The sequence below is a fragment of the Struthio camelus genome, chromosome 7, assembly GCF_040807025.1.
Source record: "Struthio camelus isolate bStrCam1 chromosome 7, bStrCam1.hap1, whole genome shotgun sequence".
NCBI lineage: Eukaryota > Metazoa > Chordata > Aves > Struthioniformes > Struthionidae > Struthio > Struthio camelus.
The window spans coordinates 15,194,875-15,220,743 of record NC_090948.1 but is presented as its reverse complement, the minus strand read 5'-3'; the positions used below and the strand labels follow the sequence as shown (position 1 = coordinate 15,220,743).

The window sequence follows — 25,869 nt, the reverse complement described above, 5'->3', positions numbered from 1 at the left end:
TGAACTTGTTAAATCACTTTTCAATCCACAAACTTTAGGCATCTACAAATTGAATCCAAATGCTTTCCTAATTGATGCCAGTCACATGTTCGAGACTGACGATCAGAACAGGGGATTAAAATGCAAGCACTGAGAAAAAGCAGGCCAAAGTATTATTGTATAAGAACCTTCAAAAACAACCAGAAGGTCACGTTGAAAAAAATGGACGGCACATTGCTGTACTCATTGAAGGAGACTAACTATAGTCTGCTGTACATATATATTCATATTCTCTAACTCCACAGCCACCGGTGATACAACCACTTCAGATACAGCAAATGTGTGCCTGAGTCTCACACAGCCATTTCACTTTCCCTTAAAGGATATTTACAACGACAAACGCAGGCTTAGTGCAGGGTAGGTGCCAACTGATCTTAACTTCAATGAACAGAAAGGCAAAAAGGAGTTGTTATTCCTGTTTTATGAGTGCCAGCTCACTAACTTTCCTTTCTCTTTGCATCCTGTTAATTACTGGAAATCCATTGCTACTCCTAAAAGGACACTATGAAGAGGCAGGAGCCTTTATTTACCCATTTACTCAGAGCCTAATACAAAGTAGGATGACTATGTTGCAGTGTGAAGCTAGGATCCTGCTCATCCTCACTTCTCGCTAGGTACAATAGATACTAAGATTCTTATCAACCTCTTGGCACATAATATCCTGTCATACCTTCACAAAAGGTATACTTGCTCCTTGTACTTGTTGGCTCTGTTTCAGTTGAGAGAATAAAAGACATTCAAGCTTCCTTTTTTGGAGAACTGTGGTCAATATTACAGTTTTTTTTTTCCAGTTTTATGGCAGAGTTTCTTAAAGGAAAAAACACTTGCAAGAAAAAAAATGCTACAATGTACTCTTTGATGAATGAGTTTTCAAATGGAATATTTGTCAATAACACATTTAAAGAAATGATCTACCTACACAGAAAATACCACTTTTAAGCCAAAAGCCAAATCCATTGTAATTACTTCTGTACTAAGAGAAGCTGAGAGTTAATCCAGTACTGGCACTGCTTACTCTGTAATTATTCACTTTTTAAATATTACACATTTCTACACATGTTCAGTTGCCTTCTCTGGATACTATTCTTTGGGGAAATCTAAACAGAGAATGAGCTCTTACCATTCGTTACAGATCTCAAATCAGGATAAATGCACCCAAAAGAAAAGCAAAACAAAATACTTTCTGTTCATACAGACAAGTATTTCTCAATGCTTGAGAACAAAAGAACACCTCAAGTGTTCTTTGCTACACATTTCTGAACCTGACCTAACACACTTTAAAGGATCCCACCTGCTACACCCAAATATAAACTTTAGGGTAGAGCAGGCAGACAGAAACATCACAGCATACGTGTCCTTTGATGTTGTAAGAGCAACAGCAACAAGAAACGCCTCACTTCAAGTTCAATATCCCCACAGAGCAGGGTATAACACTTCCATAAGAGATGTGTGCTAGAGGGTCAGTGTAATTAAATTAGATCATAGATCTTCCTGTCCAGCTCAGGAGATACTAGAACAATGGCACCGGGTTACAAAGAGATGAATTACAAAGAGAGCAGTATAATTGGCAAGACCTCTGCCAAGGGCCGGGAACAAGGAAGCTGCCCTTTTTGGTGTTTCCCATGTGCACACTCATTGTATTCCTCAGTGATGCAGAGCTCTCTCTGAGAAGGTCAATTTCTGACAGGTGAAAGTAACTAGCAGCCTGGATCATATTGCATTTGGCAGAGGGGGAGGGAGGGAGGCAGCACAGGAAAGAAGGGATACTCCCAAATAGTTAACAGGCTTCCTTCCTCAGCTACTTGATCAAATTCATATTTACAGACAGATCTAGATGTTTGGTAAGAAAATTATTGAGCCTTTAAAAAATTTCTATCATGGTCTTTGATCTCTCCTTGCAGCAAATTCCACAAGTTTTGCACATTATTTTAAAAATTAAGCAAAGTCATTTCTTTTAATATTAATTATATCTATTATCTGATTAAAACAACCAAAACATGTCATTATGTGGCTGGTATCAGGAAAATTTATTTTTCCCATCAGATCACACTTGATCTTCCAACACTGCTGGAAAGGCAGTAGTTACTCAGAACAGCTAAAAGCCTGCTAGCTTATACCTGTAGGAGGCTTTACTTACTGAAGATCTGAGACATCACTATACATTGATATTCAGTGGAAGAGGCCAGAACATTACCTTGAAAATTTAGAAGAATTACTTAGAAGGACGGAAAGCCCCTAAAGAATTAAAGTGATCATGGCCCAGAAAAATTAAGTCATTAACAAATTACATCTTATGTTGCATTGCTAGTATTAGCAAATTTGAAGAAATCCTTCCAGTGAAAATGTTCCAAAGAACCCATGTTAAAACCTAAACCTTTGACAAACTTATCTGCAGTTTTGAAATCAGCTTTCTCAGACAGCAGAAAGATTAACTGCTGACATGAATGAACTTGCAAGTGAAAATGGGATTCAGAAGTGCAGTTATTTTCCTTCTCCTAGATGACATCAATGATAGAACTCAGGTAAATCAAGAACATATGTTTCTATCTTTAAATGACTTTGTATTGCATAAATAGCTACTAAAACTATTCTCTTAGCACAAAACGTCTACAAGAACCTCAAAGCGTTAAATGATAACGACAATTCTGAAAAGTGATTCTGCATCCTAGTGAATGCTACTGGGGCGATCCAGCTTCCAACACTTTTTTGAGGCTGGAAGGATGCAAGGACATAAGATGTCCTAGGAGCTCAATCTATAACCCATCAAATATCCTTGTGTAGTTGTAGTATCACTGGGCCAGGACAACCATTCCCCTCGTTGAATGTCAGATCTGGAGGGAGGGAGGGGAGAACAGACAACTTATAATTTGTAGACTTGGTCTTCCATGTCCAAAAACACTATGCAAGGTATTTGTATTAGAAATGCATCCTCTTATTTCTGACAAATAATAAGAAGTCAGAACATAAAAAATGAAGAGGTGTCACATTTACTGCAATGCCCCAAAAGAAGGAACTGCAGTGTATTTGCACCGTACCTACTGTAACTACTGGGCATCCTAACAGGTTTTGCAACAAAAAGAAAAATTAAGGCTGAACCTCATCTTCCAAATTTACTGGCAAAAGTGACTATGAAAACACAGGACTTCAGAAAAGCAAAGACCTTTCTTGGTTTGCCCAGCGTAGCAGGCTTGCTAGAATTCATCACAAACATACTGATTTTGTAGTAACAAAATTTGATACATCCCTGGAGAATGTATCTCAAGACGACTGTTCTCTTCCTAGAGCTGCTGATTGGTACTCAGTCACTAAATATCAGTCATGCAAAACTATTTCTGCAAAGAAATTAAGCCAATGCAGTTTTCCTTAAAGTCCTTTCCCAAGAACATTTTTCACACATGAAAAGCTTTTGTGTGAGAATGAAGTTTAAAAGCCCTTAATTCTGGCTACGAATTGTCCCCCTGATGATACCTGAAGTTTTTAGAAGAGGATATTTAATCACTGTGTTGATTGCTGCATTTATTTACAATCAATTCATTAAGTCAGAAGTGAGTTTATTTTGCCAGTGGCTTCCTTCTCCCAGTATCTGCCCCTCGCCCCCTATAGTGGGTTAGATTGCATTTTCAGTTCATATTATTCTGTAAGCAGCCAAGACAGCAAGCTTGACGTTTACTGCAATTGCTGCAGTGAAAGAGAATAGTCAACAAGCCTCAAACGTTTTTAAGGTCAGTCAGCACTATTGCATCAGCCATGTGCAAATCGTGTCTCTGTCCCAACCATTAGACCCCTCCTGGTTCCTCAAATCAGATACAGGATGTACACTGTCCAAGATACTTTCAAGTAGGCATTCGCTTCTTGCCTCTGACCGAGAACCCCTCTTGCAGCAGTAAAGGGCTTAACGGGAAGTTTAAATATACAGTGTTTTGCTTGTGTGTGTGCAAACAAGTCAAATGAACTAAATATGCAACTACTTTAGCCTTTATGCCATGTGTTTAAGTTGCTTTTCAAATATGATACAGTAGAAATACACTTTTCTAATAAGAATTAGGTCAGTATTAGATTAGCCATTATTTCAGACTGCCAGGATTTGATTAATGGAGAGGTTACCATACATCCTGGTTTACATCTATATCCTACTCTGCCTGGACAGATTGTGCTGTTGCTGCTGCACTTCTAGAACAGTGCGATCTCTCTTACTGTAAAGAGGCTTGAAAAGACTCCCAAGGAAGTTAAATAATGTCTTCTTACTTGCAGAGCCAGCAGCAATCAGTAAATTATCAACAATAAATAGTTGGCTATACACTCAGGCTGCTTTCAGGAGCTGTATCATACACATCAAGCATACTGATTGCATTCATTACTCTGCATCTTTAGTTTGTGCTTTTATGTTTGACTCTCTGACCCAGTCACAAGGCTAGTTTTAGCTGCGATGCTTCAGTCCTTTGATTTCCTGCAGCGATACAATCACCAGGGAGGATGACAAGAAACGTTAACGGAAAGAAAGGCCGGTTTAATTTATTTCTGGTATGATAGCAACTTGTTTCAGAATAGAAAAAGCTCATATCCAGAACGTCATCAAACCATCGAGAACACTCTTAGCATGTGGTATACACCTCAACTCTATTTCCAATATAAAGAACGTTTTGTGTAAAGCTGAAAAGACTTTGTACGTGACTTCTTCATACAAGCTGGTGCTACCTGACAGCTTAACAAAGTGTTCTGTTTTAAAATACAAAACCAAGAACAAAGCCCCAGCTACCACACCTACCTGTATTGCATTCTCTCCTATGGCTCGACGAATTTCCCTCAGTGTCTGATAGTGTTCTAGCAGGTGATCACCACAGATTATGTCTACCTGTGAAAGAACACAAACATGGTCAAAAAGTTCAACCTATCCTTGGACTAGCAAAACTGTTTAACCACTTTAAATTTGGTATTTCATAAAGTAAATCCAGTGCCGGTCAGACGAGCGCTATTCTAGCACCTTGGACACCAAAGTCGTCTTCATCTTTGTTCTCTGAACTTATTTAGCAGGCCTAGCATTAATGCTCTCCCCTGCCTACACCTTCCCAAGGTAGAACTGAGGCTCGCTTCTGGAACAGAGAGGACAGTTTATTGTTTCACTCCCAGTTTGGTCTCACTGCTGAAAAAAGAGCTGCTTAGTAATAGTTTTGATGGATTCAATGGGAACTTAGGTCACGCATTAAAATTGTCTCACAGACATCCAGGGTCACTCATCAGCTTTGAAAAATGGCAAAGGTTGTCTGTGCTACTGGCAGGAGATGAGACAGTGCTACCCTTATCCTTATCCTGAATGAGGAAACACATATGTCTGCTTAATAAGATCGGTCTGAAAGAAGTGGTTGAACAGAAAAGAACAGCTCACTGCATGCTACTATCAGCAAATGCCTCACACAGCCTTTCTTCAAAACGCAATCAGTACTTCCATGATACAAGTGAAGGGCATACTCAGCAGTTCTAAGCAATGTCCTCCACTGCAGCAAAACTACGTCAATGATGCCTGCAATTCTGGAGGAGGTGTTTACATTAAGCAACTGCCCATAAAAACAGTTATTTGGGGAAATGATAGCTAATTCAGAACTAGAGATTCTGAAATCCTTGCCTTGATTTTTATAGAGTACAGATTTCTTTGTAAAATTACTATGAATTTACTAGCTGTCACCAAAAGACTGTGCATAGTGTAAATCCAGACTCTAACATCCCAAATTAGAGCAGCAAACAACACAGTCACATTCTTCCACAAATGCAGCTTAGTTATATTTTTTCATAAGCAATTCCTAAGTAGGGAAATGAGAGGCCTCTCCTCTGTAAATTAATTACAATGACCAAACTTTGAAATTAAGAGCACTGACAATGAGCTGTCCTACAACTTCCTGCAAAGGACAAGTCTGAGCTTTGCCACTGCAGCAGCCAGGAAGCTTACTGCAATATCATTACACATTCCTTTATATGGTTATATGGTCACACTGCACTACAGGACGGACTGTTTTCTCTGCTTCAGCTATTCATTTTGATTGGATTTCTGCTCTTCCGCATGCTGACCCACTATTTCTCTCTTGTTCCTCATGAAAAGATTCAGAATTATGCCTCATGCTGGTTGACTACATGTTGTTCTGGGAAGGAATTCTACTCCTTAGAGGCTCAAAAAGGTTAGGTTACTTCACTTCATCTGTAGCATGAGAACTATGTGGAATACTCCATCCGCTTTAGGTTGAATTTTAAATAATGGTTCTAAAAATGGGCATTCTTCTTACTCTGCTCTTAGCTTTAGGAAGAAACCAGAGTGTAAAAATTCATCCAGATATAACATTAAATATTGATGAATTATTGATCCTAATAATGATTTTTTTTAAAAACACCAGTATTCGAGGTATTTAAAATATCGAACCTGAAAGAAATAGATATTTTTTCTTTTTGAAAGCTGGCTACAGTCATGTCTCCTCTGGCTCCCTTGCACTCTAGCCTGTATAATTATTACCACAGGAAGAGAGGCATGCCTCCTATGATTTCTGGTGACATATGAGATTAATTACTTCTGGGTTATAAGCTAACAATTATTTATACCATAAGGCACTGAAAACTCAATCTTGCTCCCACTTTTGTGTGCATGTGTGTGTGCACACACATGCATTCTATACAGAAATAGAAAAAAATAAACTAATGACTACTATAGGATATAAACAGACATCATGGTAACCACTGACAATCTCGCAGTACAGAATCAGAATGCTTGTTTGGAAATTCCCCACTGTTGACCCTACTGTTTCAGTTTCAAATGATAGTCATTAAAGATTCAGTGTATTCAAATAAATTATGGAGAATGGTTTTGCACATCCACCTCCTTAGAGTGCTCTGAATACCAAATGCCTAATCTCCGCATTCTAGCGCCAGAGCTTGAATGTCTCCCTGCTAACTGTATGCTAAGATTCATTCTGCAAGGACAAGAGAATAAAATATACAGTGAAAAAAAAAATGCCAGCTAAGTATGGAAGTCAGTTGCAAAATATCTGTCTCAGATATCTTTGTGCCACACAGAAATTAATTAGTCTATGTACAAAAGAGGCACCATCAACACAAATGCTATAAATTTACTAGTCTCAACTAACTGGTGAAATTGAAGCCAACTGGTACTGACAGCTAGTGAGACAGCAGCAAATATAGTTTGACCTTTTGCTGAAAGGAAACATGGAGGTGCAGCTACCAAACAACTCAGTCATACCTGATAAAACTCTTAGTAAGATAAATAAGCCTTTCCATTATGCCATTTATTTTCGTTAGGCGGCATGTTTGCTGCACACAAGAGCTATTTCTCTAAAAGTCACAGTAACAGACAATTACAAGTAAAGTAAAATGTGAAACTCTCATATAAGGGACATCCCACATAAGGCTCATCCCAAGGGTAAATTTGGCCCAGAAAGCATTATGCCTCAATCCATAGCTTCTATGTCAACTCATGCTATCCAGGGAAGGGCAAAGAAAAAGTTTTAGAGGTTGGCCTGAGTATTTGGGCTAATCATCCAAAAGCTAGCAAAACCTTCCACTTCCTTTAGCTATTTACTATTCTAATGTACCAGATGCATCTATTTTAGAGTCTAAGACTGGCATGAAGAGATTGCATCAGCAACTACACAGTATGAGCACAGACTTACCACCAGTCTTTCCCCATAGACTCCACTTTACATACATACTTTCAGGAATGCACGTCTGATTAGGGAACACTTCTGCCCATCAACCACACTAATGCATTCAGATCAGATGAGCTGCAAGTCTCCACTTTGTGATTAAGGGACTGCTCTGCTACCTCTGGCAAGAAAGGATAATGCTGCTGCAGAATGACCTCAAAAGAAATTGTATATCCCATTAATTTCCCATTTTCTCTCCATTCTTAGGCAAAATAAACTGCACAGATGTACATCAGATGTCAAAGCCAAGCGTCTAATGGGTTCCATACACCATAGCCTGTACTTAGCTCAAATTAAGTGTTACCCACTTAGCTATGACTAGCAATCCCAAAAAGTTAGTCTCAATATTCTCAATATTTCCTCAAAAAAAAACAAATTCCAACTAGAATATTCATGACTTTAATCAGAAATATATGTATACATACAGAAAAGTAATTCTTGCGCAAAGCACAGAGATCAAAATAAAGCATAAGTAAGAGCAAACCACAGTCTGTCAGCCAAAGCAATAGATAAAAATAAACAAAGCCTTAACCTTTCAGATAAACTAGGGAATTTGAATCATAATCCATTTGCAAACTCAAATGCAAAAGTCAGCAAATAATTTGAGGCTTGCACTCTCCAGACTAGAAGAAAACAGCAGCTTCAAAACTGCCTTTAGATTTAAATATACTATCACACAGGAGTCAGAGGTGGTTTCTCATTCCACATTTTCATTAAACTCAACCCATCCCACTTGTGCAGGTCAACGAATAAGTGCAAATATTAGCTAATATTCCACAGAAACAAATCAAGTAAAAAAAGTGTAAGGACAGTCAGCAGTTTGGGAGAATGGGTAACACATACTTTTTATCACTCAGTCATGGAACCAGCTCTAACAGGTAATAACTAAAACACTCTCCAAATAATACTTTTGCAAACTATTCAAACATGCTACTCAGTAGGAACTGATTTCATTTACTGGTGTCTTTACTGAAAGCATCAACAAACCAAGGATATAACCAATATACTAAGGAGAGCAAGGAGGAAGGACACATTGCCCTTCTTCCTCACAGTCAAATCCTTTCGAGTCTCAGGTAAAGCATGGTTAAACTCTGTGCCAGTAACAGTTTTCTGTAGAAAAAAAACGGGGGAAAAAAACCCCCTGTAAATGTAGTGCATTTTAGCACAAGAGTGCCTGAAATGTGTGCAATAAGGAATTTCCTAGCTTCCCAGGAGGATTTAGTTCTTGGATTCTAGGCTGAAGTTGGACACATCAAGCTTGTGACACTTTTATGCAGAGATTAGTTATTTGAGGTAAACATGATGAAGAACTAGAGAGTCAGAAATCAAGACAAAACCAATATTAAAGAAGCAATAGAAACTAATTTCGGACAACGTGCTTTTTTAACATTCTTGGGGAAGTCTACAGGAAGGGAACCATTACAATTCCTCAATCCTCTTCCAAATTTTTGCAGTAAATTAAAAAAAGAAGCAGCTATACACCTTTCACATTTACATTCTTTGTATCTTTGCGCACATGATTGACAATGTATCTCCCTAAATGCTTCTGTCTGATGATTTATATTCATATTTTTCCTTAATTTAGTTTTACTGTTTGTATTTTGTTAGCCACCCTCGAAAGCTGGAGTAAGACGTGATTGAGTCTTTTTATTCTTCAGTGACACATCTGACACCTCTTTCTCTCCCTACAGCTTTACCAACAAACCATCAGTTTCAGTTCTGCATACTACAATGAGAAGATGACAGTTTGGTACATGTACTCCCTTACTCTTAAGTCCCTACGTGGCAAAGAAATGATGAATCAGTATAGGAAAAATACTTCCTGCTTAATTTTCTTAATTTCCTAATCTTTCAAAGATAGGCCTGAATATACTCTAGAAATCATTCAATTTGTGGCCTGAAATACTACTACGTGTTTCTAGCGGCCAAGGGAAAAGAAACAAGTAGAAAAAAAAAGCATCAGTAAAAAAAAAAAAAAAAAGGCCGATAAAGGATCTGACTGTGGAAGAATTAGAGCAGAGTTAACACCTTTTCCAGACAGGCAGAGCTCCAGCAGAAAAGGCCAGCGATTAGAATGAGCCAAGCATTATGCCTTATTGCCTTACTCCAGAATGGCATATTGGATACTAGCAGAGATAAATTATTTGGTCAGCAGCTAGCAATATCATCTTGAGAAAGGAAGTCTATCAAGTCATCAGCTTTCTTAGACAGAGTAACATTTCTCCATTAACAATAGAGCACTTCTTGTCTGATGAAGTCCAAGCAGAAAGCAACAAAGCGGAAAATAATTTCTCACATCAACTCGGTTAAGACAATCGCAAGATTGCAAAATCTGACAGACATCCAAAACACAGGCTTGGCTTGATTTTGAGAGGTTGGCACCTGCCGTTTTCATTATGGATGCTCAGTGTTTCTGAAAATTGAGATTATGGTGTAATGCTGAAGAAAATCCAGACAAAAAAGACAATCCCTTGCCCTCAAGTAAGCCGCAACTCCATTAATGTAAGAGGTTTCTCTAGCCTCGTTTTGAGGAGGTTTTTATTTGTTCATGATATCAAGTCACCACTATCTGACAAAGAAGCTAAAGGGACTCTTACGAGGAGGGAATCAGTAAATGAAAATACGTTACTACTTCAGGATGATGAATAATTTATATCCAATTTGTTCTGTCATCACAGAAAAGGTAAGTAGCACAAATAAAGACTCATTACTAGCGCACACAGTCATGATGTATTGCCTCGGAAATTTATTGCTGTATGAAACAGCCTTAACTCCAAAGCCTCAACTTCTGCTCTTTGTCTGTTCTCATTAATAGCTGGATTTTTCAATTACCAATAGTTAACAACAATCATTTATACATTAAGAAATTCCTGCAGCCTTCACAACTGAATGTTTGCTGGAACTTATTTAAGAGTTGAAAAGGATTTTGACATGCAATTCCTAACAACTTGGCTGCCTAACAACTTAACTTCCATTGCATATTCTGATCCTCCAAATTCTTACCTGGAGGCACGTCCCTACATTTTGCTTTCATAGCTCTCATTCCGACACTTCCACCTAAAATATTGGCATCCTTTCTCATCCCTCTCCTCATCGCTGGCTTCCTTCAACGTTCAATTCAATTTTACTGTTATTCAGCTCCTGTCCCAGCCTCTACCTTCATACACTCCCAGGCTCCACACTTTCCTGCCTATAGGCTTAATTCTATCTTTGAGACAGCAGTATATTTTGCTTTTGAATTTCATCTGCTGAAATCTTACACAGCACTTCAAAAATTCTTTATAATTCTTCTTTATGCATACAGAGAATGTAAACACATTGCAAGCGAGTTGGGCAAGTTATTCCTTGCGGATCACAACATTTAAGAGCACACTTACAGCATTAAAGAACTACATCCCTTCTAGTTTCTGATGGACAACAGAAGTGTTCTGTCTGAAGCGTATGTATTACATTGATCACAGTGAACTAGTAAGATCTAAATACATCATTCAGTTAACATGTCAGAAGAAAAGCTTTCACTCTACGAGAAGCCGATCAGCTTTACAGCATACCTGACAAGCAGGATCCAGATCCATTTTTCTTCTGAGAAATTTCTCCACATGTCCAACGGTTGCCTCCCCTGAAACACGCACAAACTTCTTTTCCAAAGGCTGCAAAGAACAAATATGAGATTTTACGATACTGTGCATTTCCAGCCGTCATCCCCCACAAACGCCAAAACAGTCCTGAAGGCCCAACTGAACAGGTGAAGACAACTTAAATTTTGGACCCATCTCTTATCTACTTCCCTATCACCCCACAGGAAAGGGACTAAATATGAATTAATCAGACTCTGGGTTCAAACTTGCTGCTGTTTAAAACCAAGCTTAAAAATAACTGGCTATTGACTTCAGTCTTTTTTCATTATTGAAGTACTGGAGAGTGAGATTTGCTGTTAATTCAGCACAGAAATCAGTATCACGCAGAATTTTAAGAGCTTTTATTTCAGAAAATAAAATCATTTACTCAGAGGCATATGAGAGAGATTTTCTACAATCTGGTTCTTTTTCCTGAATCAGCCTTGTGTGTCAAACATTAATTCAGAAAATAAAACCACATCACTCTGTAATGCAAGGAGCTTTGAAGTTCTTTAGCATTCCAAAAGTATTATGGCTTGGGCTGCAAACAACTTAATTCATGAAATTCCAGAATCATTTAAAAAAATGCTACTAGGCAGAACACTAGGGCAAGACTGGTCTGAAATCTTCTCATATTGTTGCTAAATATTTTCATAGTGAGAATTACAATAGCAAGTCATTTATTATACCAATCACAAAGATTTTAATGGTTTTCTCTTCCATGACTAAAATTCTAAATAGCTGACAGGTGATATTGGGGACTAAGTTAAGAAGCATAAAGACAGAGCAGATGATTGCAATCCATGTTCACAAATTCTGAATAGCTGTGATTTGCTATCCAGCTTCACCAGGCTCTTTCCATTTGAAATAAGGTCAGAGTCTAGCCTTCCACTAAATCATGAATGCACATACGTATCCATGATAACTGTGGTTTTAGAAGAACAATTTGATTTCTATGTTTAAGAGCTAAAAATACCAGCCAGACCTGATCTGGGGACCCATGCTACTGCAAGTTTGGTGATGATACACATATGCTTGCTGCATGCCCTACCCTGTCATAAAGCTGAAAACCCTCTTATATATGAGGTTCAACGTCTAGTTCAGACAAATAAGACCGATAAAAAGGTAAGGAAAGAACAATGTTAAGAAGAGAACAAGGGTAAGTTTTGTGAAAACTGGAAATTACGAGATGGATTTGGAAGATGGATAGGTAAACTACTTGGACATAGAGAAAGTATGAAGATTAAGGAAAGACAGAGGCAGCGAAGAAGAACATAAGGATAGAAAGGAGGAAGAAGTGACAGAGTTACTGAAGTACAGAGTTAAGATACAGCAAAGAATTTTGAAACGGTGTAGGAAAACACCAGTTTACGATTTTTAAGAAATACTACAATTAAAAAAAAAAAATCTTTAGCTCTCAAATCTAAATATAAACGTATGCTGAATGGCACTTTAGTCCATAGATAAACCTAGCATACTAGTAAGACTATTTGCAGTAAAGAACTATTCACTGTGTTTAAAGATAGGCAGCCTTTCACGAACTTCAACATCCTCAGAACACTAGAGTTAAAGTGAGCAGGACGCCACTCATGACTTAAAAAACACCCTAAATCATAAACACTCCTTAATGATGTTAGAGCTAAGTTGTTGCTGTTGTTTTTTTTAAAATGGTAAAACGATTCCCTCTGGAATACACCTTTAAAAATTTGAAGAAATAAATGTCTAGCACAAGCATCTTTACTATTAGAAAACACAAGGTAATACAATAGTTAAACTGCCCTACAGTCATTCTTGTTGGGTCCAAGATAAACAGGATGAAAAACATATTGTAAAGAAGGTAAGCGTTGAGACAAGAAGGATGTGAAGCAATATAAAGGGAAGAAGCCACATTTAAAAAGTGTGAAAGAGAAGGGAAAAAATAGGAGAAAAAATGCCAGAGGGAAAAAATAACAAATGAAGAAGAAAACTGAATGCCTATGTTTTCAGAAACGTTCTTCCCTTCTGCAGGTTAATTTCTATTTATAAAATTGCACTCATAATTCAACTCTTCAGGACAATGAAGTCTTATTTCTGTATTTGTGAGTTAACTTTGTTTGAAATTGCATATTAAGCTCTGCCATAACAAACTTCATAACATGAGCAATTGCAATCATATCCAACTGTTCAGATTTATGCCTGAAAATATATTGATCAGAAATCAGTTCAGCTGAAAACATAAATGAAATTAATAAAACAGAACAATTAAGACAATCCATACTTAAGTTAGTAAAATGCTTTTTGCTCAAATTCTTAAACGGTAAAATTGGAGTTTCTCTGCTAACTGAAACAATTTAAGTGTCTCTTACACTCCATTATTCTGTGCCTTTCTGTATCTTTTTATTCCTACAATTCCAAGATAATACAAAATTAAGCGTGATATAATTTAAAATTGCACAGTATATATCTCCTTGCCCATGAATAGAGTCTGTTTTCTAAATGTTCAGCCAGTGAAATGAAATCCTCTGAACATCTCTAATTACAGACCACACAATCATGAAGGCAGCAAACAATGTGCAGTTTCCCTATGGATTTGTACTGATCCAGCTCTTGGACAAACAGCCATACCCTTTAGCAAGAATGAGGAATGCTATTTTTTGTTTCAGCTGAAGAGCCACCATTCAGGTAATGAATGTTGTCAGCAAAGAGATCAAGAGAAGAATAAATTTTTTGCTGAATAAGGAAGTCTAATGTGAGGGCTAGCAAAAATATGCATAATTATTTTTGTATATTTAAACACACATAATTTTATTACACCACTGTTATACCTCAGGCTACGCTTCCTCAGTGCAGCTGTTTCACATGTTTCACTACAATTAGAGCATCTTCTTAGACAACAGCTATACCCTTGTGTAGAATTCCAAGAAAAGCCACAGTAATTCCTCTCTTGGAGGGAGATGCAGGAATAACAAGCTAGAAACACCTAGATAAAATTTTTTAGCATCATTCCCATTATCTTATGAAAAATGTAATTCCTTAACTTCTCGGGCCGTATCTTCCTACTCCGTGATGTTACACAGTGATAGATTTAAAAGCACAATATAAGCCAGGATGGGTTACTACTACGCTGGCGAAAGTTCAGGCTGTACTCAGTACAAGAAAAACAAAGATAAACTAAATTAAATACATTCAAGTTATACATATCTCTGAAGTAAATAACGGAAGAAAAAAAATTTAAATCACATCTGCACCTTAAAATTCCCTGTGCCTTCGTTAGCTCTGAAAAACAAGAGAAGAGTAAACACAATCAATATTGCTAAGATAAACAGTTGGATTAATACCCTTCAAGCCCTTAAATCAGTAAGTCACTATTATAATAAAGAGTCTGGCATATCAAACTTATTTTTTAAACCAGGCTCTTCCTTTCATTAAAATCTGAAAAATGAAATAATAGTAGACTGAATTTATATATCTTTTTCTCCTGCCCTTTATTTGGAACCCCCTTTCACTCTTGTGAACTCAGCTACTTGCAACTTCAAAGTCTGCTTTTATGAAATGGAAAAAAAGCAACAAAACACTGCCACATTTTATAAATACACTGTAACATTAATTTTCATAGGAATAGATCGCGATATTAATGCTGTTTAGACCTCCATAGCTCACTGCCCTCGATATTTGAAACTTCAACAGACAGTACCTAGAAGCTGCTGACAAAACGTGCCCAACCACTGCAGACACGCTCTGGCCCAAACGTCAACTTTCTAGACTATTTATATCACAGTATTAACACTAAGGCTATCTAGGAACTTGGGAAGGTAGTAGATGCTTCTCTGGAAGGTGAAACATGCACAAAGGTGTCAAAAGATTTTCCAGCTGGCTTTAATGAGGCTATAACTCATTGATTTGTACAGGCTGTGCACGTCAACTAGCGATTACACACTGCAGTACAACATGGGGAACACTGAGTATATAAAAATCTCTCAAGGAATTATGCCCAATTCACAACATCCTCACTACTCTTGCACTGCATTAGTGAGGATGCATGTACAAGAGAAGAGAAATGCAGTAACTCACTGCACTGGAGGAGGTAAAAATAAAATATCACTCTATAAATAGACTATACTTCTACTGACCATTTGGCACACAACAAAAGAAAACTCTAAAGCTTGTGCAGACCACACATTAGTATGACATTTCAGGTTACAAAATTTAGGTATCTCTAAAATATGTACCTGCCATGAGGCAGAGTTAAGTAAAACTATCATCAAATTCTGCTGCTGAAATGAAATTTAAAGCTATCAAGAAACATAGGCAGATAAGCTTTTCCACTCCAGCAGTCATTCTTCGTTATAGTTCTATTGCCACAGGAAAGATTTCACCATTTAACATACTGTAGAGACATTATATAGGCAATTTAAAACAAACTTTCAGAGCAAAAGTTTCTGTTGAACGGTCCAATCTGTTCTTTTCTTTATCCACAGAGCTTTCTTAATCTCTTATTGCCAAGGTAAGTTCCTTGATTTTGACATTTGAAGAGGAAAACAGACTAACCCTTAAACATATAAGGTATAACAAAGATTTAAAAAGTCACTATAATAAATTGCAAAATAGAAATAAAAAATAAAAATTCAAAACACATAACTGGAAGTTTGGGGATTTTCTGTTGTTAAGTCATCACCCTTCCTTGTTAGAAACTTTCTGTGCTTCCCTCCATCTAAGTAATGAAAACATATAGGATAGTTTTACATAGTATACATGGTATTTCCACAACATTTCTTGCTTTGCTACCAACACGGGAACGGAAGCTTCAAATCAAACTGGAAAGACAAATCTAAACACATTTAAAAAACAACCAGTTTCACACACAGACACGTAAATGCATATTACTTATGAGGTCTAAATTTCCTGACAACTGCCTCTTGCTCTGATAAAAGAAAAATGTACCTACTGAGAATCCCAGAGGGGAAAAAGCAACCAGGAACCTTTAGTAGGAGAAATCATAAACAAAGTACCTTCACTACAAGGAATTCAAACTGTATCTATTGCTTCAGTCAAGATAGTGACTCTATAAAAAGTTTCATGAGACTATGAAACAATGTTCCAACCTGAAAGGCACACACTTGGTATAAAAATCTAATTTCAGATTTTTAAAGTCATTTTACAATGTAACTGGCAATGTATCACTGAGAAAGACAAAGGGCTCTTGATATATGTGTGGGCCAATGCCCTTTGGCTGCCTGTGCTCCCTCTGCCATCTACTGGCCCAGCACACCACCGTCTGGTACTCGTGACAGGTCTCAAAAACAGCATCTGTCTTAAACTGCATCTAGACCCTGACTTAATGAGATACCACCACAGCTGAGGCAAGACAATAACTGCATACACAATGAGGTTTCAGTCAAGCGTTTTACCTTATGTCTGCGTACATACACTTACTCACATTTTACCCAATGGAGTAACAATCATATGCCTGAAAACCAGGTCACTGGGATTCTGCACTAATTACATCATGAATTTTATACTGCTTTCACTGAGGGAGAAAAATATGTCTACAAATTAAAAACTATATTTAAATTTAATTGAAAGTGTTCACTAAACAGAATAGGCAAGGGTTGCTCAGTGAACCGCTATATCATGTCTTGTCTCTTTATTCAGTACTTGACTGTTGGCTTTATTTACAACAACCCTGTTCTTATGGTAAAAGCATTACTTTCCTCAGTGGTCTCATTTCTTCATGCAAATGAATGTATTTGCATACCTTCCTATTTAGCAGAACGGCAATATCATACCTTGTTTAAAAAGAGGGGCCCAAGACAGAGATTGTGCCAGAATGTTACCAAGAACTGCATGTGCCCAATTTAAAGCATCCAAAACGATTTGTTTGCAGAACACTTCATACTACAGATTTAGTCAATGAGTCCCATTGCTTTCAGGTGCACTTGCGAGCATTTAGCATTTCTGTATGTCAGGCACAGAGAAAATGAAGAACATAAATTAAGTCAGGTGTGTGGAATTACACGGAGACTCTAGCACAGGCAGGGTTGAATTTAGTTCTCGACTGGTTTAACTGTAAGACCTTCTCTTCGCTTCTTACGATCCTACGTCTCATCCAGTTAAAGAAACAAAGAAAAAAACCCACATGACCAAAGTTTATCTATAGAGAAAATCTGTTCTGCATTCTGAGTAAAGCGGGGCACAGTGGAAATATTGGACGTGATATCATGACCTAGTCTTTTTGTACGTTATCTACAAAGAGTGAGCTTCAATCAAGATGGCATGCTTTGCTGCTAGAATTTCCCAGTACTTGAGGGCTTGACTTTACATCATTAGTGTAATAGTTTGCTATGATTATACACTTGAGTTCTCTGAACAATTTGTTCAGACAAAATCAGGCCAAAAGCAGGCACAATCTGGGTAGAAGGGTAAGAGTTGCACAACAGTCAAGCTACTCCCTCCCCCACAAAGTGAGGTGCTCCATCGTGTGCAGTTATCAGAGCGGTGATAGCTCTTACCCCATGCCCTCCCTTTCTCAATCACTCTCCTGTAAATCTGCACCTGGACAAAGCAATGCAATTTCTGCTTCCTCTGTTCCTGAAAACAGTTCAAATATTTTGGCAGGAATTTCCCTCTCACAATTTATTTCTAAGGGTGATAAAAAAAAAAAAAGCTTCTGCCTAATTGATTAAAATCACGGAATCTGTCAGACAAATTTAAGAACAGACTGTATTATTAGCCCCATCAATAACAGTTAGAGGAATGCTGCTCTTGCCACCCAGGTTTTCTAGCTTGCTTTGGTCAGATAAATGCAGAATAAACCTTGCTGCCTATAAATTATCAAACTGCCACTGATTGTGATTTGCCAAATTCCCTGCAGGCATCAAATTCCTAATGCACTGTCAAAGAAGCTCTTAAGCCACAAACGTCGGAAGCCGGCGCAGTAAGAAGGCATTTCTTCTGCTGAAGTAGCACCAAGGCTGCATGCATTCTGTTTCCAGTGAGACCTAACTAGTATAATTGACCTATACCGCCCAGCCAAGTGGGACTAGTTATAAGACTCTCCCAGGCATACAGCATCAGAGTGACACTATATGTTGTAATTCTGAAAAATGTATTCCAATCACTCATCTTCATGTGCTATATCCTGAAGAAACTGCTCCGCCCAAAACATTAATACTCCAATCACAGTGAATTCAGCGCCGTTTCCTTGCTTTCCTTCCCTTAGTTCTGAAGTGCTACGGCTCACCTTCCTGGTGAGTTATCTTAGAATGCGGTATTTTCTGGCTAATAAAAGCATGTAATGATGTACAGTTACAGTCCCCTAGTGACCTGAGCTAGTTCTGGGAGAGCATCAGCATTAGCAGTACTCCCACCTACAGGGATTAAGGGAGCATCAGAGAGGCAGGTCAGACAGTTACTCAGTTTACTGAAACTGCACTGCTTTGTTAAAAATAAACAAAATACAGGTAAGTTTTAAAATTCTAAACTTTTCAGGAAGCTGTTTTTATAGGAAGACACTTTAAATGTTTAACTGTACATCTAGCCATGCACCGCTGACTGCTACTATCGCAGCAGCAAGTTCACATTGCTCCCCTACCCGCTATTTAGGTGGAGGAAACATATGTTCAGTGAAACCTTAGGAGTCAGTAATGGTCCAAGACACACAAGCAGCATCCTCATATCAGGCATCTGCTCGTAGTACATTTGCCCACAACTCACCCAATGAACTCCAGAAGTATCGAAATATCGAGTTCTGGTGGGATCCGGAACACAGAGCCCAGAACTTTTCGAGGTCTTCCTCTGCTCACTGGAACTGGCTGGGGGACAGCTAAAATATCCAAATAGCCAAAATGAAAACACAACTTGAAATAAAAACAGCATAACATGCCAACACACAGTAAGCAAAACAGATGAGCTCATAAGGAAAAAGTGCCCATGCATTTCACCCTAAGTATTTCACTAAATCAGCTCTTTATTCATTTCATTCTGCATATCTAAACCACTAGCATTTTCTTAGCATTCAGCATGGCATCTCTTCAAATAGCTGTTTGTTTGACAGTAAGACAAACTCTCATGTGTCGATGGACTCTAGTGTTTAAAGTTCTTATGCTTACACTCTCTTATACCTTTTATTATTTATTAAGACAAGAAAATAAAAAGAATGCTCATTTTATAAACATTTTCCTCGTTCTAGGCAGAATAAGATCTGTAACTAAAAATAACAAAATCCAACCACAATCTGGTTTCAAGTGCTGTCAGTGTTATCCTGTATTTCTGTAATTTGAGTACTGTGACAAAGCACAGTAATCAACAACCAATAATCCAATTTCTTCAGTTGTGAACTAGCATTTCAAGGGAAGTTATTAAAAATTAATGGTATGCCAAATATCTCCTTAACAGCGTCCTCTAAAGTGATTACAGCCCACCTGGTTTGGGAACTTCTAATCCTCTTTCTTTATAGAAGTCATGCATTTGTTTTTTCTCTCCTGGAAAAACACAACACAGAACAGACTGGAATGTTATTACAGAAGCTGAGAATAGCCGTATAGTCTCCCATAGTCAGAACATTTCTGGCTAATATTAGTAAAGGCATTGCAAGCATTGACAGACCTTCGCTGTCACTAGTATTCCCTATGACATTGGTCTGCTTAAGATACCTAGACTAAGATTTTGTTAATAAAAACCGGAAAAAGAAAAATCAGATAAGTCAGTCATAAAGCATAACGAACAAGCTATAAAACTAGTAGCATCCTTCTGTACTTCTGGCTGTCACAACTCTCTCTCTCTCCATATCTATACATTGATCTAAATACAGTCCACTAGGCGTGTCTTTCACTCAGTCCACCCTAGTGGACTGCGTAGCACTATCAGATTCATCACCTCCTCACATTCAAGGTAATTGGCACATGACAGTGAATAAGCCTGGTAAATCTGAAAAAGAAACGTGCCAAGGAGAGAAAAATAAAGATACCTGAGAGAATTGAGCAGACCTAGCAACTTTTTGCAAGGGAGACAAATGAACTTATGATGATTAGACAGAATGACATTTAGTGTACATATCACAGAAACACGAGGCATGATACTGGAATATTACCTGGATGTTTTTCTGGAAACAGTGAAATGTTTATGTTATGAGATAAGAGAGCAAAAAGAACACCTGCAACACAACGACTGCTTTGTCCAATGCCAGATCTGGAACAGGCTTTTTAAAAACATCAAGCAAAACTTACCTTTAATATCGCTATTATTTCATTGTAATGATAAAAAAAATAAAAAATCTAGATCACCATTGCATATTATGCACACATTTACATGTCTAGTGTACATATAACCATATATAATAGCATCTTAGCAGTCAGAAAGATGCTCGTTGGTATGGTTGATTCATTAAGATTAATAGTTAAGTTCCACTATATCTCGTAGTTTTACGAGGAAAACATTACAAAACTATTTTAAGGAGCCCAGTGTAGAAACGGGGCTTTGAATTCTTCTCTTTTCTTTTCAGTCTTTCCAGATGGTAATAGATAAAGATACCATATCTAGATGGTAATAAGATAAAGAAAGGTACTTACTTTCCTCCAAGTTGACAACTAATTTATACACTATGTCTTGCAATTGCCGGTCCAGTCTATGAAAGAGGAAAAAAATGAAAGCAAGTGCCCTTCAAGTTTGGAAGTCTAAAGTGCTTATGTTACTAACAAGCTGGGTAATTCAGGAAACATGCTACAATGCAGACATTTTTGGTGCCCAGAATCTTTTACATTAAACCATAACAAAGCTGCCAAACACACTGCTGAAGCAAGCGACAGATGGAGTTGCTGATCTCTCTTCCCAAAGTCAGGTCTTGACAACAGAGCTCCAATAAAAGAAGCCACAAAGAGGGGGAAAAAAAAAAAAGAAAAAAGAAAAAAAATCCTTCAAAAATGGTTCAGGAAACTAAAACTCTTATTTACAGAGTTAGTAACAAGTATGCTATGCAAACAAAGTTTTGTCTAAAAGGTACTCAAAGCAAATAGTTAAGGTTTAGTTTCACCTGGGCAAACGCATAAAAATATCCAATGAGGTGCAGGTGAAAACAAACCCTAGAAAGTGTCAGAAACTGGAGAAAGGAAATTGAGCAATTATATTCTCATTGCGGAAACTATATGAAGCTCATATAAACAAAGAACATGATGTGTTTCTTGTAGCTGATCCTTCACTTGAAATAGGAAAGCATTACAAGACTGTAAAACAAAACCAAAACCCCCTGAAAGAACAAATTTAAAGTAAACTTTCTGACAAAAATTACACCTATAAAATGGCACGAACATATTACCTGATGTTATAAAGGGGCTGCGTCTGATGTACGACAATATTACATTTTGGACATCTGTTGCTATAGTAGAAGTGTCTCACTATGCAGCTTTTACAGACTATAAAGAAAAAAAAAACATAAAAGTCACATGTCCTTTATAAAATAGCATGTGCTTATACAAGAGGAGAAATTACATGCAGACTCGTCACATAAAGGTTGCTTGAGACAAAACGAAGACAGTCCTTCAACAACTCTATAAAACCCAAGCAAATCCCAGCCCTGCCTGTACAGGATATAACGCTCTTCAGTATTTATAGGTCATAAATTGACTGACGTAAAGGAAGAGGTTAAATATTATGACTGTGCTATCCAGAAAAAAAGAGAGCTAAATGAACAGAATACTATCTGCTGCAAACAAAAAGTTTGCTGAAAAACACCCTACCAACAGTTTCAGTAGAAGAACTAAGGTAAGAAATTATAATTCTGCCTTTTCTATTGTATTTTATGCCTATTTTAAAAATCAGAAAGGAAAGCTAATGAGTAGGGATATCTGAAATAAATAACTTACTATCAAATCAGCGCCATATTAACTTGAACACTTTAAACTGTTCCAGACCACTTACTAGAACATTTTAAAGATATTAAACAGTTGTATGTAAAAAAAAATATGCTGTCCTAACTAATAACTGTTCGTTTTCCTAAATAAAAACTGCACTGAAGATTAGATGGTATATATCAACTCATTAAAAAAAAAAAAAAACAGACAGAAAAATCAGAGTTTGTGAACTGTTAGTGACCGGAAATACCAGGGAGCAGAGATTCTTCAGCTCAGATGGAAACGTGCTTTAAAGAGCCAGTTTCAGAGAAAAGGATTTAATAGCTTTGGGAGAAAATACCAGTTCTGTTAGTAATGGAAAAAATCTGTTATTACAACACAAGGACTGAGAGGAAAATAACAAAATAAAAACAGGGAAATAAGTTTTTGATTATCCATCTACAGATCAGGTTATGGATTAGCTGTTCTGTGGATCCATATAATTGTTTCCACATCTGGAACTGCTATTTCCACGTAGCTGTGTCTTCAGGTTTGTGAACTTATCAGTTCACATCAGCAACAGTTTAGGAAACTCTCCAGTCCACTATAAGCAGTGCCTCTCAGCTTCCTTTTCTCAGTAACATACTTATTACGAATTCTTACAGTCTACTTTAAAAAATAAATAAATAAATAAATAAAAATATATGTAATAGTTCTTGCTATTGTTTTTACTTAGGTTACATCTTTCCCTACATATTCTTCCTTTCTTCCCCTCTTAACCTGAGAAACTGAGCTGACTATACACGAGGTTATAACTTCAGAATTTCTGATGCTTAAGATATCCACGACTGTAACCACAACACATGCTCACTTTGAAGCTACAAAGGTCTCATCCAGAACAACAGAGCTGCTGTTTTTAATTTAAATTCACATCTGAATTCTTAGAATGAAAATACTGGTACTTACAGGTGTGCAGACATTCTGTAATGGTTGTAGCATCAATAAAGTAACCTTTGCAGATGGAACACAGGATGTAAGGGGTCAACTCGGAAAGGTTTATCATGCGCTACAAACCAAAACAGTTGATAAGTTTGGATACACACAATAAGCCAAGATAGTTCCTGATTCTTTCCTCTGAAACATCACAACCTTTGGACGTATTAAAGACGAAAAAGATCTGAGTCATCATGCTGCAGAAATGGGTTTTTGTAAGAGTGGGCTTTTGTCAATCATTCCTCAGATAAAAGTTATTTTCTAAAGACTTTCATCTACTTTTCTGCGTTGCCTTCTTTGTGAACGGTGATCTAACTTATTTTATGAATCATATCTGAAAAGCAAGCCACAAACAGCTCTCTTAGGAGGAGACCTATCAAATATCAAACAATCAGCAAGCTTGAAGCGGCTACCAGCAGCAAATCAAGTTGTTATTTGAAGAGCGCTTAACAAATATGTGGGGGTCCTCAATCAAAAAGCAGAGCTAGCGTTTTTTCTTGTTTCGATCCGTAGCTACCGTTCACAGAAACACATAGTGAAACAAGGACTGAAATGTCACTGCTTTGAATTCTGATTAAGAAGTACGTTTACCAGGAAAGCATACAAGGAGTTTCACAAGAATTTTTCTGACAGAAGTTTATGACTTTGAATAAGAATAAATTTATTCAATAGCAGTGGTTTTCAATCTGAGGTTTGTGGATGCCGGCTGCCTGAGAAAGGTAACATTGTAAATTTTTGTTATGTCTCAAAGCCAGACTGAGGGGTTTGCGCCATTCATACTGCCCACATGCCACTGCTTACCAGCCTCCCAGGTATGCCAACGGTTTGCACAGACTTCATTTAAAATTAGACTGATAAAACGAACTCGGGCAACAGAAGTAACGATAAAAAGTCTATTATGAGAAGGCTTAAATTGCTTAAGCAGGGGTCCACATTTACACTGGAAAGTTTTTAGGAGTACCTAAAAGCGTGTAAGTTGAAACCGGTTGCTTTGCCGGACTAGCCTGAAAACCGAAGACTTCTGAAGTCGTCAGGGTGCTTTGAAGCCGTTGCGCTTCAAATCGGGCAACTTCTCCGAGGTAGCGCAAGCTGCCCACCCTGCTGCCAGCACGTCGTCCCCTCACGCCCCCGCCGTCCTCCCCACAGCTCCGGGGACCTGGGCGTCCCTCCGGCGGCAGCCGTACCCCGGCTACAGAGGCACCGCACCATGGCGGCGGCGGGGAGCGCGCGCCCCCGCCTCGAGCCGCACGCGCCCCCGGCGGCGCGGGGCACGCCGGGAGCGCGGCCTGGCGCGCGGAGCAGCCGTTGGCGGCCGGCGCGCGCCCTCGCCTTAAGCGCCCCCCCCCCCCCAACCTTTACCTCCCGGTCGTCGTCCGAGTCGAGCTCCCCGTCGTCCGTCCCGAAGCGAGGCCCCGCCCCCCCCTCCAGCTCCTCTTCCTCCAGCTCCTCTTCCTCGTCGTCTTCGTCGTCGTCCTCGTCGCCGCTGGAGTCCGAGCGGCTCCGCTCGAACTCGAAGGGGAGGGAGCGCGACCCCGAGCAGCTGGGGGCCCCCTCCATCTCCTGATCCTCATCGGCCGGGCCGGCGCCGACCCCGTCGCCGCCCGACAGCCCTGAGACCACAGAACCAACGTCCACCTCCATGTCCATGGCTTGGGCGGGGGCGGGAACCGGGGCAAACGCGGCACCGGCTGCGGGCCGCCCGCGGCGAGCGACGGGAACTGTAGTCCGCCGGGGCAGGAGCCCCCGACCCGTGCGGTGGCGCATGCGTAGTAACTGCACAGGAGGGCATGCTGGGAGCTGTAGTTCTAAGGGGCACGTGACCAGCCAGCTGCGCATGCGCCAAGGGTACACCAGCATGTGACGGTTATAGCCTACAGCTTCTTTTTTTTTTTTTTTGTATCATGTCTTTTTACTCTCCTCCAGCTAAGAAATAAGTGACCGGCTAAAGAACCGCAGGTAAATGTTTAATTTATCATGAAAATGCGTCGATCACAAGATATTGGTTTAATTCAAAGAAAAGCTGTTATTCTGTAATACCAAAGAGTCTGCAGTTGCCAAATACGACTAAAAGAGATATTAGAAATAACTAGAAACTCAAGTGAGTAGGCTTTCTCAAGTGAGAAAGCTTTTCTTTGTAAAGCTTTCAAATGCTCTAAGATGCCTTTCATATTGCTTTAATAGGCGCTTACAGTGTCATGAAAACAATGCAAGCTTTGAAGGAGCTGTAATATACCTTATTAGAATAACTAGGATAATTGGAGTATAAAGTTCAGGACTGTATACACACGAGTGCCTTCAGGTCTGGAACGGTAGGAAGAATGTTGTTAAAACATCTGCGAAAAAAACGCCGCTGACAGACCGAAGCATCAGCAGAGAGGTTTACGGTATTTTTTCATTTGGGAATGGAGAAAAAAAAGAGGGGATTTATCTTCCTGCTAGTGCTCTCTGCTTATGCGTCCTTCTAGTTTATGGGATACGTTTTCACCACCAGGGAGGTTATGGGATCAGCTGCAAGACACGTCCCTTAGCGCAGTTCGCAACGGAGACGGTTCAGCTGTTGAACGGGGGTAACAGGAAGCCCCGCACCCGCGCGGACCCCAGCGCCAGCTCACACCTACTCCGCGGAGCGCTCTGGCGGCGCGGCTCGCGGCCTGCTAGGGAAAAGCGATCCATTTCGGAACCAGCTTCCTTGCGTAGGCACTCCACCAGTGCTGCTGA

General features: G+C 38.8%; 1 protein-coding gene across 4 annotated transcripts in view; it reads right to left on the bottom strand.

Annotated features, from left to right (window-relative positions):
- The window catches only part of PCGF6 (polycomb group ring finger 6), a 29,539-nt gene extending 4,451 nt beyond the window's left edge, over window positions 1–25,088 (bottom strand). Inside the window, exons 1-10 of one of the 4 annotated variants that reach the window (XM_068949759.1) lie at window positions 24,511–25,088; window positions 23,125–23,224; window positions 21,645–21,741; window positions 20,902–20,957; window positions 19,756–19,815; window positions 19,049–19,157; window positions 14,584–14,611; window positions 11,291–11,389; window positions 4,805–4,891; window positions 2,049–2,870 (exon numbers count right to left, since the gene is read on the bottom strand). In XM_068949759.1, the coding sequence (XP_068805860.1) occupies window positions 2,865–2,870; window positions 4,805–4,891; window positions 11,291–11,389; window positions 14,584–14,611; window positions 19,049–19,157; window positions 19,756–19,815; window positions 20,902–20,957; window positions 21,645–21,741; window positions 23,125–23,224; window positions 24,511–25,008 (1,140 nt within the window). In that variant the 5' untranslated portion in view covers window positions 25,009–25,088 and the 3' untranslated portion in view covers window positions 2,049–2,864. Of the gene's footprint in view, window positions 1–2,048; window positions 2,871–4,804; window positions 4,892–11,290; window positions 11,390–14,583; window positions 16,047–19,048; window positions 19,158–19,755; window positions 19,816–20,901; window positions 20,958–21,644; window positions 21,742–23,124; window positions 23,225–24,510 lie in introns of those variants that run through there. The other 3 variants (XR_011142122.1, XM_068949758.1, XR_011142121.1) reach the window with 3 other exon arrangements.
- Window positions 25,089–25,869: the final 781 nt, after the last annotated feature.